Here is a 14627-nt window from a genome sequence, read left to right as displayed (position 1 = left end):
TTTGTCCGTTTAATTTCTTTTTATCGCGTTTCTCTAATTTCCGTTGGGTATGTCGAATCTGAAATTTTGTCGGCTTTTAAAAATTATTCGCTCAAAAATTTGAAACAATATTCTCAAAACTGAGAACAGTCTGCCAAAGAGCGGTCTCTAACAAGTGTATCTATGAATATAGATTTTTATTTGGAACTTTTACCTTGAAACTATTCCAAAAACAAAATAATATATATATATATATATATATGGGATAGAAATATTTTTCTTCCAACATGTGTTCTTTCATGTGATGAAAATTTCAACTCATTCAAACTGATATAAAGTTTATCTTCAACATAATACGAGTTAATATTCTCCATATTTATAAAATGACGAAATAATTGAGGTCGCTGCGAAAAATATTATATCAAAAAAAATAAAAGTTAAAAAAATTCTATTTATGGCTTGTGATTTGAATAATACTATTGTATTACTTATCGCATCAAGAAATTGGAAAAAAATTTCTACGTTAAGCATGCATTTCGTACGTAAAATTGATGTCTTGATATCTGAAGAGATTGGATATTTCTAACATAATTTACACTCTCAAAGCAATCATATCAAAGCCAACAGATCGAAAATATCCTTATCAGATCAGATATAGCGTAGTTTGATAGGGGTGGAAACGGTCTGACGTGGCCGGAAAAAAAAAAAATTAAAGAAGAAAGATAAAGGAAAAAGAAGAAACCGGCAGGAAACGAGAGGGACTCGTAAAGAGGAAACTTTTATTAGAAAAAAGTCGCCGAGGCGTTTCTCTAATTAATCTCTTCCGACATCTGAAAATAAAAAAAGATCATTCGATAAGCCAAAAATGGAAAATCTGTTCTTTCTCGGAAGATTAATATTTCGTGCATACAAATCGTAATTTATGATACTCTCATCAAGGTCAGAATTTTTTATACAAAATTTAGAGGAATAAGAGATTTGTGTGCGCGAGTACGCGCGTTTTCGAGTTACAAACGATGCCTCCACCACCACCTCCTCCTCCTCCTCTGTCCAACCCCGTTTAGTCACCGGGAGATAAACTTGGTATGATCCGGGGGACACGCTCCCCGATTAGTTACGATACTGTTACAAGGCGTGTTGCACACGGCTTTTAAGAGAGCCCGGGCATTGTGTACGCGCAAGCCGGGACCGGATGTTCGCGGATCATTTGACCGGAAGTTGAAGGTACCATTGTAAATGCAGGCAATGCTTCTCCATCGGAGAAACGAGAAACGGCTTCGCATTTCCCTCGCTCGTATGCTAATCGCGCCGCAATCATCCGCATGCTATGCGAGCGAAATGAGCCGCGTTTCTCGTTTCTCCGATAGAAAAAATATTGCATGCGTTTACAATAGAAACTGCAATGTAAACCAATACGCGATACCAACATTTCTAGACAAAAAGGGACAGTGCGCGTTCGACACATTTAATATTTTTACATCTTTTGCTCCAGAATAAATAAAAGTAAATGCCTATAATATGCATATTGTGTATTAGGTGATTGCATAAGTTCGTGCCCGATTTAAATATAAACTTCAATAGATTATACTTTAGAGATAACACTTTTATTAATCGATTATATAGTCTCCATTCTTTTCTACAATGGTTTTCCAACGATCTATAAGTTTGTCGATTCCATTTTTGAAGAAAGAACTTGGTTTTTCTTGAAAAAAGTTTCTAAGGTGCTTTTCGACAGCTTCCTCGGAATTGAGATTCTTGCCATTTAAACTATTCTGCAAAGACCGGAACAGATAAAAATCTGAAGGCGCAATATCTGGAGAATATGGCGGGTGCTGCAAAATTTCCCATTGCAACTCCTGCAGTTTTCCTGCAGCTTATTCCTTTCAGTCAGAAGATGCGGCACCCACGTATCAAGCTTGGAAATGTATCCAAGCTTTTTTAAATGACGAAAAGCGGTTGAATTATCGATGTTCAGCCTCTCAGCAATATCCTCAGTTGTAATCCTTGGGTTTCTTTCCACTAAGGCATGCACAATGTCATCATCGATGCCAGAAGGCCGTCCAGAGCGAGGTTGATCCTCCATGTTGAAATCACCATTTCGAAATCTGCCAAACCACTTTTTGACTGTTCGGAGAGCAGGAGCGCGGTCCAAATAAACGCTTTGAATATTTTTTTGTGCAATCCCAACACTCACGCCTTTCCGAAATTCATATAGCGTTACATGCCGCAAATGCACCTTTTCGTTCTCCATTTTTAATGATTTCTCTTATGCACAAATGGACTTATCTGAACAATGTCCGATGCTAAATTGACATAAGACAACGTCATCTATTCGGTGTAAACAACAATTACCACACGAAAACAATAAAACTCCGCCATGCAGTAACTTAATGCCATCTATGAAAATCGGGCACGAACTTATGCAATCATCAATATATTGTATATATTAAAATGTATTATAATGTATTCCAGTGATCCACAATTTTTCAATTTTTTCATGAATATTCTCTTTTTTTCTAGGGAAAATTGTAATACTACAAAAATTGGATTAAGATAGTTTAAAGACATCGGATACTTCTTATGCTAATATAAAAAGTAATAATACATATGTATAATTACTATACTTTCTTTTATATATGAAACATAATCACTTAAACGTGAATTCGCTTGATAATATTCATGAAAAAAAAAAAAAAAAAAAAAAAGTATTTTTATTACCTTATAATCTGAATATTTATGGAGGAAATTGGAACTCTGCGTAATTGTAAGATATATTCTTTTAAAAATACAATACAACTATCGAGAATAAAATGAAAATATTGTTATATGAATAAAAAGCATGTAAATGCAATTTTCGCACATAAAGACAATTTCTGTATATTCCATTACATTTTTCGTTGGATCGATTTTTAACATTTTCTACGATATTGCACAATTATATCCATTCATATCGTTATAATATAAACCCAACGATACGAGATTATAATATTTCGTAATATTATTAAATTATGAAAGTGTCGACGAAATTCTCTTTAAATTATTATATCGTAAAAACAATAAAATGAAGAGTCGAAAATAGCCTTTTTCAATATGCACTCGAGTAGATCTCGCATTTTTCGACCTCGTTTCTTCTCCTTTTTCTCTTAAAGAGCCGAAAATTACGCGAGAGAGTGGGAAAGATGCCTAGAGTATCCTTGAAGTATAAGAGCAAAATTATTAAAGAAATTAGTATTTTTAAAAAAACTCCCTCAGTCCCGATAAAATTCCATGAGAATTCCCTGATTCCTCCAGATAAAAAAAAAAAAAAAAAAAAAAAACTGAGACTTTCCATGTTTCTTGCACGGATTTATTGATACGCACCCTGTTGAAAATTACATGAAAATATTTCGCGTTCCTACGTATGAGGTTTCAAGCATCGACGCGCATGTCCGAGGCTCGTCGCCGTTTCATCGAGCGCGTGCACGAAATACACACGTACGTCACACCACGCCGGCCAAGCGGTCATTCATGAATTGAGACTCGTTTCGAGACTCGCCGTTTATTTATATAACCGGCCGCGAGAGACATATAAGAGTCGCCGCCGCCGCCGCCACACGATACAGAATGGGACGGTATCCCGGCACATTTTCCCATTAATACCGAAAGAGCGCATCCGCGGGGATAACGGTCGATACTGTATCGGGAACGATCCGCGCGGGTGGTTGCAAGATTGCCGGATGTAACGCGCGTGTATGTACATACACACACGCCAGAAATGGAATTTCGTAAAGCGCGAAAAAAAGCAACGTAGTAAAACCATTCCCGAAACTAAAATGCAGATATCCAAGAATAAAATGATACTTCTTTCTTTTGTTGAAAAATTTCTACTTTAGCATCAAGATACCATGCACAATAAATTCCTAAAATTAATAAAGTAATCATAAATAATAATATAGTGTATCAAAATAAATATATATATATATATACAGGATGTCCCATTTTAAAGAATCCACTCAAATATCTCAGAAACACTGCGTTAAATCGAAAAATGTTTCAAACAAAAGTTGTGTGGCTTCAAGGGGGCCATAAGATGGTGACAATGATTTGACCTTGGAAAATCATTTGAAGGTCATGTGAAGGTCAACTTTAAAATCTTAAATAGAAACTCCCATTTTTTATTTAGTATTCTTGTAGCTGACCTCGAGAGCTTTCCAAAACACTATAATAAAGTATTTTTTCATTAGGTACTTTTTGAGTTATTTTATATTTTAATCTGACATATTTTGATATAAAAAATTAAATATCTCGTAAAATATTTAGTTTTTGATAATCTTACCGTAATACTTCTTTAAAATGGGACCTGTACATATAGTATAATAATAATATATTAATATAGTAATTAATGTAGTAATATTCAAAAAAATAATTAAAATAATTTATAAATATTCGTATATGTTGGGCACGGTTGCCTTTTTTTCTGTCAAATACTTGGTAGCATTTCTTGAGGAATGTTTTTCGTGTTAAAATTATCTTAAATGAAAAAAATTTAACGGAATTTAAAAAAAAACCGATAATTAAATGGCTAGCAAAAAATATGTAATTATTGGAAAACGTTTTAAAAATTATACGTTCGAATAATGATTCTACAATATGAGCTTTATCGACTTTCTTTTTTTCTTTTGTATCTTGTGTATGTGTGTGCTGTCATTTTATTAATACTTCATGATATTAATACTTGACGAGTCTGGTGAAATCGATAGAAAATTAACCCTCGACTACTGTAATGACGATGAAAAATCTGAAAAGTCTTATGTATTTCCAATTATTTTATAAGAAGATTATACGTAACACATTATCGATTGCTTTTTCTTCTAATGTCTTCACAATTTTATCCACAATGTGTGTGGATAAAATTTCTCATTGCGTACAAATAATTTTATATTATATTATTTGTCTTTTACATTATAATTTTTGAGAATCTCGATTATACGAAACAAAATTAATGAAAAATAAAATTAATATAAAAGGCTCGAAAAATAAAATCAGTTAATAAAAAATAAAGGTCAATTGGAGCCCAGACGCAATAATCGTGGCGTAAATAAGTATATTATATCGACACAAAAATTGTTAAATTGTGTCAAACGTTTCGGCACATTTCGGGCCCTTTTCAATGATATCGAGATGGACTTATAAATAAATGGCATAAACCAATTAAATTCGCGAAAATGTCTCAAAGCGCATCCGATGTACAAATAGAATCAATAATATAAAAGATAATAATATAAATATAAAAAATGTTCGCACACTTGTTTGACTCGTTATCGCAAACATAAAGCTCAGTGGTGTACGAAATTCTTATTAAAAAGAAAATTTTTGAAGAGAGACAAAATCAGACGGTGAAACTACGCTGACAGATACCAGCTGACGCGACGAATATTCAACCCTCGAGGACGGAGGACGAGAAGGTTTTTTTCACGCTTATTTATGCGACGATTACTGCGTCTGGGCTCCGATTGGCCTTTATATTTTATTAATCAATTATACGATTCTCGAATCGTTTATTAGTTTCAAGAGAAAAAAAAAATTGCGATAAACCTTCCGTTCCGAGAAAAGAATAGATACTATCGTACAAACGCGTCTTCTTATTTTCTCTCGGATATATCCGTATTAGAGTAAAGACAATTGTGCCAATCCGCCAACGCAAACCGTAGCAAATTTCTCGACAAGTAACGGCAAGTTCGACGAACCGGACGCGTCGAAGAAGCCAACACATCGGGAAAGGGAATCGTCACACCGGAAGTTATTTCACGCTAATACAGCAGAGCGCGTATATCTGTTGGCTAACGAGAGAGTGCGTTTACCGTTTCGAGAGCGACACGACGCGAGATACCGGTATCTTTATTTGTAGCGCGTACATGGGCAAGCGCAGATAGCATGATAGTGCAAAAACCGCAAAGTTCTACCGACACCGGAGATAGAGAGCATTCGCGCACCGTCATTTATTACCGTCGAATGCATTAAATCGCGGGTCAAGCACGTCGCGATTGACGTCAGAGAATCGCCACGCTCTTTTCTTCCTTGATTTTTCGAAATTAACCGAGATACTCGAATAGCACACGTTACATATGTGCATTACAGTTTTTACAAAACGCACACATACACATAATTTTGTTATAAGAGTAACGCTCGAGTGTCATTAAATTTTAATCGGGCTTTAATTGGAGGAAAGTATTCCATTTCTGGCCGGCTGGTTACAAATAATAGATAATAATAATAATAATAATAATAAAAAATAGCAAAGTTGGAGGAGGAAAACCAGATTGTCTATTTTCGGATTGCGTTAAAATTAATTAATTCTAATAAGGTTTTATTATTTTTTTTTGTTTTTAAATATTATATAATTAAATACATACGACTCGTCCACACACTATAATAATCTAGAGAACAGCTGATTGATAAATGTTGACCGATGCCTTGCATCACATTTTTCATCTCTTTTCTCTTCCTTGAAATCTCAAATATATATATAAACCTATATAGGGTGTTTCTTATAGACACGGTACAGAGCATTGTATCCTTTTATACTCGTTGTCAATAAAATAATTAAATATTATAGGACATCCTTAACTAAAAGATGGTTTATAGAAATAGGTAAGAATGAGAATGAAGTAGAGGAAAAATTGTGGAAAGATGTGTTAGATGATGCGAAAGGAAGGTTATTAAGGAAAATTTGGAAGGAGAAGGAGAAGGTTATAAGAAAAATAGGAATATAAGGTAGTTATAAGTAATTATAAGGAAGCAGTGGTATCAACGCAGAGTACTTGTAAGTTATAGGTATTGTGTAAACCAAGTCCACTTCTTGGCGTTAAGCCGAAATTAAATAAAGATTATTATTATTATAGGACATCCTGTGTCTCATTTCAAGGACTTAATCCCGACATAACATTTTCTTATAACTTAATCGGCGGCCTCTCTTATAATTTTTGAGATATTTAAGGTTTAAGTTGAATTCGAAACGAAAATTTGGTTCAAGTTATACGACGTAATGCACCCTAAATTTTTGTTTTATGTATAAGAAATAGATTTGGGTTAGGTTATATCTTCCGGAAGTGAAGCCTCTCCGCGGCGGGGGAGGGGGGGGGAGCGCGGAACCCACTGTATCCATGCATATACTTTACAATGCGAAGTGTATGCGTGGATGTAGTGGGTTCCGCCCCCCCCCCCCTTGCGGGGGGACTCCTACTTCCGAGGAAGATATAACCTAACCCAAACCTATTTCTCGTTTAAAATTAAAATTTGATTTGGGTTAAGGGGGGTGGGGGAGGAGGAGGGGGAGAGCGGAACGCACTGTATTCATGTATATACTTTGCAATGCGAAACAAGATTTAGTCCAGAATTGTTGTGAGAATGGGAAAGTTAAACGTAAATATCAATATTGCGAACGAATACGTAAATTTTTTGAAATAATGACAACATTGTACGCCTTAGATGAAAACAATACATGTGCAACTGTAGAGTAAATAAAATTTTTCATTCCTATATGTGTACCTATATTTTTTCTAACATTTAATTAATTATGTAAAGATCTTGTTTCGCATTTAAATCAGGGTTCTGATGCAGATGGATCTCGTTTATTGCGTGGAAATTACAAATTTATGTAAAAATTAATATTTTATTTTTCAAACTTTATTCGTTAATAACTTTCTAATAAACAACGATCGCCGATTAAGTTATGAGGAAAGGTTACTCAGGATTATGTCCATGACAACATATATCAAGGTCAACGTGATCGAAGCTGGATCCGTTATAGTAAATAATTGCCAAAATTCCTCACTTCCCCCTTTTCTTGCACGCGCGCGAGAGCAAATCTCTCGATACGCCACCGCGCAACCTTGCACGACGCACGTGCAGGGGAACGCGTCGCGCGCGGCTTCCGGTCGATAAAACGCATTCTCTATAGAGTCCACGGACTCGTTGTGCACACGAGTCGACGTGTCCCGCTTTTCGGTGCACGATAATAATGTCAATATCAACGATAGACGTCCGGTGTCGTCTCGCTCGCACGCTCGTCAGAGCGCGGTTCTCCGTTACTCCTCCGGTCCTCTCTCCTCTCCCCCCCCTCACCCCCATCGCCGCCTATCCCTCTCCCCTCCCCCACCCGGTGCGTACGATTTTAGGTTAGGTGCGTGCACGTGCGAGTTATACTCGCGCACCTTTTATTATTTGTTTTTACGTACACATTCATCCGAAGGACATCTACAAGCTCGCACGTGGGCGGACAAGTGTCCTGCGAAGCGTATCGAAAGTGCGGGGGGAGAAAAAAAACAAGGGTTGAAGAAGGAGGGGGGAAAGAAAGAAATCATAATAAACGAGCGTGAAATAAAGAAAAGTATCGAAATCGATATATCGCGTTGTCCCTCTCCCCAGCCGAACTTACACAAATAGAAATTTTTATATTCACACAGAAATATTTATTAGAAATTACTCGCGCCCTATATCAGATCGTATTATTCGACGTGGTCATTTTAATAGAGTTTCAAGCTTTCGAGCTAATACACTTTTTTTAAGGCGGACGAAATTCGATCCCTAAGACCGATATATTGTACCTACTCAAAACCGCAGACATGATCAAAATCGTGGTTTAAAAAAAAAAAAAAAAAAACTGAATTAAAAAATTTATAGACATAGAAAATAATCTAATATTAAAAAAAGAAAAAATAGTCTATCATTATCGCATTATTTAGATTATGTAATTCACACTAAAGGAGGTGTCGCAGGAAAATATATATTCAAAAACTCCCGATGCAGGCTGATTTAGCGTATAATGAATGTATAAGATTACAAGCTTTTCATAAGTAAACTAACTAAACGGATCGAGAGAGAATTTATATATCGCGGTTCTGATAAAGTGCAGGATTTAATAACTGCATAAAACGGAAGTGCGTCAATTTAAAAGATTTGTGTCAGTTTTCAGATACCAAGACAAGATTTTAAATTAATTATCAAGACAATACCAAAACAAATTATCAAGATTCTTGATCTTATCGAGAAGTCTTGATTTTAAAAAAAAGTTATCCAATTGTTCCCGATCTCCCGAACGGAGATTTTAATTAATATGGAAATAGAGGCGAGAAAGAGAAAAAATTTTATTTAACGTTAGTAAATAAAAACATTTATAAATTTAAAAATTTAAAAAAAAATTAAAATTCAAAGAGTCTGCGCATCATTATCATTACACACTTTAATGTGACGTAAAAATAGCGCAAATGAATTACTTGATATTACTTAATTTATAAAGTTTAATTTCAATACTTACGTTTAAAAATATATCTATCGCTTTTTATCTTTCTGACAATATTTTATTTTTCATCGCTTTTAATCCAAATAAATCTTCGTATGCTTTTTTTTATGATCTTTCTCCAAATGTTTTTTTTAATCCAGCAGCGTTACTATTTTTCATTTTTATTTCTTTAGTCACATTTTTCTTCTTGACATAATAAACATACGTCAATTTTTTTCATTGTTTCTTTGTTTCATACTTAAAATAAGTTTTCCATTTGCATTGTTTAACTGCACTTACTTCCGAACTTTCATTATCACTTTCGGAAATGTTTGCATGTTCAGCGAAAGAACTTGGTTTTCGTTTTTAGACTGCGTCTGCGCAATCGAGACGTGAGCATGCGCGGTAAAGAACAAACGAGAATCGTGCTCGGCGCTTCGGATAACAGAAGAAATCAGATATACTTACTATTTTCTATTCTTTATCAAGCTGACGAATAATTTAGTGTTAAATAAAAACTGTTAATAAAAATCAAGGCAAGACAAGACAGGACAAGATCTTTGATAGAAAAATCCTCTCGAGACCGAGACGAGATTAAAATTTTCAAGACCGATACAATATTTTGGCGAATATTGTCTTGTCTTGGGTCTCGTGCCAACCCTACTCTCCTCTAATATTTCACTAGAGAATTTGTTTACTTGACGCGAGATGCAAGAGACCGCCAATCTCTTCATCGGTCCATCGCGGAAAGTTTCGTCGTCGTCTTTCATCGTCGCATTAATAAATTCGTTGCATAAAGCGTATATATCGTATATTAAAGATGTACGATAGAAACAAAACGTGTCAAAGAAAAGAAGAAAATTTAAACATCTAGTTTGTGACGTATATTATATATACACTCGTATCAGAACTAGATCCTTAAATCTTTAAGCTTCAAGCGTAGAAAAGTTAGACGAAAGTGTCAAGACTCAAATATTATTGTCATAATACACCCACAGAAAAGATTTCCGGATCTAATGCTATTACTCTTCAATCTATCATAAAATAGGATCGATGTAGCGACAATCATATTTATTATTGAAAAAGGAATATTTTAATCTTAAATGGAAAGTTCTTAAATCTAGAATAAAATACTCTTGGTGCTATCCCGTTAATTTTCTCACAAAGATGAAGATGGAAATTTTTAGCGATCTAACATCAAGTTATTCTAAATATCAGCAAGAATATATAAGCTTAAATTTGTTGATATGTTACTCTTGTCTCAAGATAGTAAGACAATCTTATTTAATTCGAGAGAAAGGAATTATTGATTAAATTTTTTAAATTGTTTTATTTTTATACCGCATAAGGTTGCGATACGATTAAATATGTCAAGAATATTTTTTGTCTCGTTATCAGAAATCCTTTCTGAGAGTGTAATTCTCGAAGGGCTTTAGATTTCATTGGTCTTCGAAACTTTCGTAGAAGTTGATGAACCCTTTTCGAAATACGGTACAAGGTATAATAAAGTATCGGACACAATATAAGAGGGCGAGTAGGAGCCGAAAATTCGCAACGCGCTTGTAAAAATATTAAGTAGCTATATCTTCTAATACCGCAGAATTTTCATGGCTTAGCAATTGTAAAGTTGCTACGAAAGCAGATGGACTTTCCTTGTAGTTTCTCCCCCCCCCCCTCTCTCTCTCTCTCTCTCTCTCTCTCTCTCTCTCTCTCTCTCTGGATAAACGAATGAATGAACGTAGTAGAAGCTTTGGACTCGGCGACCCTGATGAGAGGCAAACATCACACGAAAGTTGACAGTGTGCTTTTGTGAGAGATAAAAAAAAAAAAAATATATCATCTTCCTAAGAATCATATAAATGTTAGAAACAGAAATATTCGCGAAATATCAAGATCAAAAGATAAGAGTTATCATTATTTCAAGCTTTAAGAATTGTTAAGACTTTACACTTTATATTACTTCAAAATTTATCGCGAAATAATTTCTTCTCCCTTTTTTTTTTTTTTATCCTGCCTTGACGATATTGATAAAATGTCATATTTTCCATGTTTAAATAATCTTCGAGATATTTGAGATTCTCGAGCGTCGCGTTCGGAAATTCACCACGGGATATATTAAAAAATTTCAAAGATCCTTCTAATATTTTCCGCAGTGAAGTATTTCAATTCCCAGCCCCTTCCCACTCGTCCTTCATCCTTCGTTTTTTATCTCTTTTCGAATTGTTACAGCTCCACATATCGCGCATAATCTTACTTTTGACTCTTTTTATCTATTTTAAAAACTGCTAACTGCTATACACAATATCTGACACCTTATATACGTTGTTCCGAATATGTAATGTATATCCTTCTTATATTTAGTATCCGTCTTACGTATCGCGATCACACTGACAGCACATTATTGTCATATTAGCCGTCTGCTGTACATTAATTTGCATATAATAAACATATATATAAATATCTGTGGAATTAAAAAAAATCTAGTATAATCTCGGATATTGTCGGATTTATCGATGTAGATTTGCGCCATTTTTCGTCCAATGATCCCGCGATTCCCGGAGACGGGAATCGGAATCCGAGATAAGGGCGAAGTGGCTAGAATGTTCCGCAAGAGTCGACGGAAGCCGCGCCAAAGTGATCCTTCGCGCGATCGAATAACAATGTAAAGGAGAGCGAAACGTACCTGTTCCCGAAGCGCTCCCTCCAAAATTCGGCCGCGTCTGCCTTGGTGATGCGAAACTGATCGCCGGCGAAGATCCCGTTGGGGAATATGGCCTTGAGCTCCGACAGCATGTGGCTGAAGACGAGGCTGAGCTTGGTGAGATTACGACGATAGTGGGACGTCTCGTCGAACATCTTCTCCTTGCCCTCCTTGAACAGCTTGATCGCCTGCTTGCACTTACGCATCAGGTTATTGATGAAGACGCAAAAGTGCTCGTTGCCGTGCAGGACCTGCATCCGGTCCTCGTACTTGCTGTAGATTAGCCGCAGCCGCTGATACGTGTCCGGTAGGATATCCAGGATGAAGGGCGGCGAGTTCTTTAGATTCATCCGTTGATGCTGGCACAGCTTCACCACCTTGTCCATCAGCTTCCAGGTCTTGTCCAGGGTACGCTTGTCGGTGGAGAGCTTAGGCGGCGTAATCGCGTCCGCGAAGCGGCCGTGTAGCTTCTGGAAGATCGAGCCGACGGAGTGGACGGCGCGAGCGCGGCTGCTGTGTCCGGACGACGACATCTTGACGGACGGACGTATATACGTGCGGGCCGTGCGTTCTATCTCTTCCTCGTTCTCTAGTCCAGCGGCGCTCGCGCGCGCGCCACGCGCACACACACACACGCACACCCTCGCGTACACATACACTCGTCCCTTCCTTCTTCCTCCTATTCCCTCGCCTCTTTTCTTTTTATTTTATTTCACACCCTCGTTATTATACTTGAGGTTAACCCGTGCACACACCCGCACACATATACGGCACTCGGAGTGTACGACGACTGATCGGCCAACACCGTCGAGCATAATCTCAACGGGACGCGGCCGCGGCCACGACAACAACGTCCCCGCGAAGCCGCGGACACGGGATGCAGTACCGGAACCTCGCGCGATACCGCATCCTAATTTATCTCACTTGGCCACGCGCGCACGTACACACACACACACACACACACACACACATTCATACCCACGATCAGTGACGCGACAGGGCCCCCCCCCCCAACAAGCCGGATGCTCCACGACGACTCGCGGCGACTATCGATGATACTGACGCGAACGCGGACGCGGACGAGACCGTGTGATGCGAGCGGGACCGAGGACCGAGCCACCGAGCGTCAACCAGAGCGCGCGACGAGCAGCTCGCTCGCTTACCTCGCGGATACGCCGCCGCGGCGCTTCAGACGCTTTGGCGCGCGATTCAAATCTTGTCCCATTCAGGGAGAAAAATCAGACTATTCCGGTTGCGTTTTTCTTTTTTCTTTTTATTTACTTAGTTGAAATTTCTCAATTTGAAATTTATATTTCGTCGGAAAAATATAGATATTTTGATAGAAAATATTTGAGCAACAAAATAAATTACTTTGCGAAAAAAAGATACTTTACTTTGAATTAATTTCTTTTCAATCAAGAACATCGCGTCAACCGATCCAAGATGCAAGCAATTGCAGGTGTCTTTAATATACACTGTAAGGTCGCCGTCTTCTACTAGCACCAATATTTCTTTTTTATGCGGATAGAATCTAAATCTTATCTTTATCTGAATTATCGAAATCAATATAATAAAATATATTATCTCTATCTTTCTCTTAAGAGTAAAGAAGTGTTATTTTCTTTAAATTATTTGAGATAATGTTTTGTGAGTTTCGTCGAGTAAAAGTACAGCTTTGTTACAGTGAGAGAATTTTATAATTACTGAAAATATAGTGTATTGTAAGTATTGCATTGCATGAATATTATGCTTAAGGACTCACTTCAACCTGAATATATTTATTCATAGTATTAACAATACAAAAGAAAAAAGATGTAAAATCGCATCCCATAGAATCACGAGTAAAACAGGAGAAACTTTTATTATATAATACATATAATATACATAATTTAAAACTTTATACAGATGGGTTTCTTACAATAAATAACGAAACAAAGAATTTGTGGAATTATTGTGCGTGTGACGAAGTAAACTTGTATTCCGCAAATTCTATGAAATCATTATTTTAAAGAATATAAAATGAAATTGTATCGAGATATATGTGTATTATAACGATACAACAGTTTTTATTGACGTATTACTAAACTTGCAAACTCGGAAATCAGAACACTGGATATATTTTTTTTTGATTATCGATTATAGCGCGTTGATAAAGCGTACTGAAATCTATGGAATATCTATCTATCTCTCTACTCACACAATTTTATCTGTCTAATCATTTCATATATTGTATATTACTCATCAACATACGCATCACTCACGTGCATCAAGTTGAGCAAATTTTAAAATTCACTTCACTAATTTTTTCTGAAATCAAGGTTACCTGCCAGCTAAAATAACTTGAACTTCAATGATGTTAATGTGTCGTCACCGATTTGCCATATAATTACTTAATCGTAACAGAATGAAGCTTGACAATATAAAACAGCTTGCAGGAATGGATGCTAGTATGCAGTATCTTTCATCTGAAATATTAAGTTGACTATTATGTATTGTATATATAATTGTATAATTTATGTACAATTAACTCTCTAGATACCAAGATATAAGATTAAACAACATTAGAAAGATTTGAAGAAAACAACTGTCAACTTTTGTGTCAACTTTTTCTATTACTTTATATTAAATGTATACGCCATCTTTATATACTTTGATATTTGTTTAAAGATTTGAAAAGACATTATTCTT

At 36.2% G+C, this 14627-nt stretch overlaps 1 protein-coding gene across 2 annotated transcripts in view; it reads right to left on the bottom strand.

Moving 5' to 3' along the window:
• Cbl (E3 ubiquitin-protein ligase CBL) overlaps positions 1 to 13009 on the bottom strand; it is a 30221-nt gene extending 17212 nt beyond the window's left edge. For both annotated transcript variants that reach the window (XM_070314086.1, XM_070314087.1), the window contains exon 1: positions 11922 to 13009. In XM_070314086.1, the coding sequence (XP_070170187.1) occupies positions 11922 to 12472 (551 nt within the window). In that variant the 5' untranslated portion in view covers positions 12473 to 13009. The remainder of the gene's footprint in view (positions 1 to 11921) is intronic.
• Positions 13010 to 14627: the final 1618 nt, after the last annotated feature.

Source organism: Polyergus mexicanus, unplaced genomic scaffold (assembly GCF_030449975.1).
Source record: "Polyergus mexicanus isolate NDT 795.1 unplaced genomic scaffold, iyPolMexi1.0 SCAF_26, whole genome shotgun sequence".
Taxonomy (NCBI): Eukaryota; Metazoa; Arthropoda; class Insecta; order Hymenoptera; family Formicidae; genus Polyergus; species Polyergus mexicanus.
This window is presented reverse-complemented; position numbering and strand designations above follow the sequence as displayed.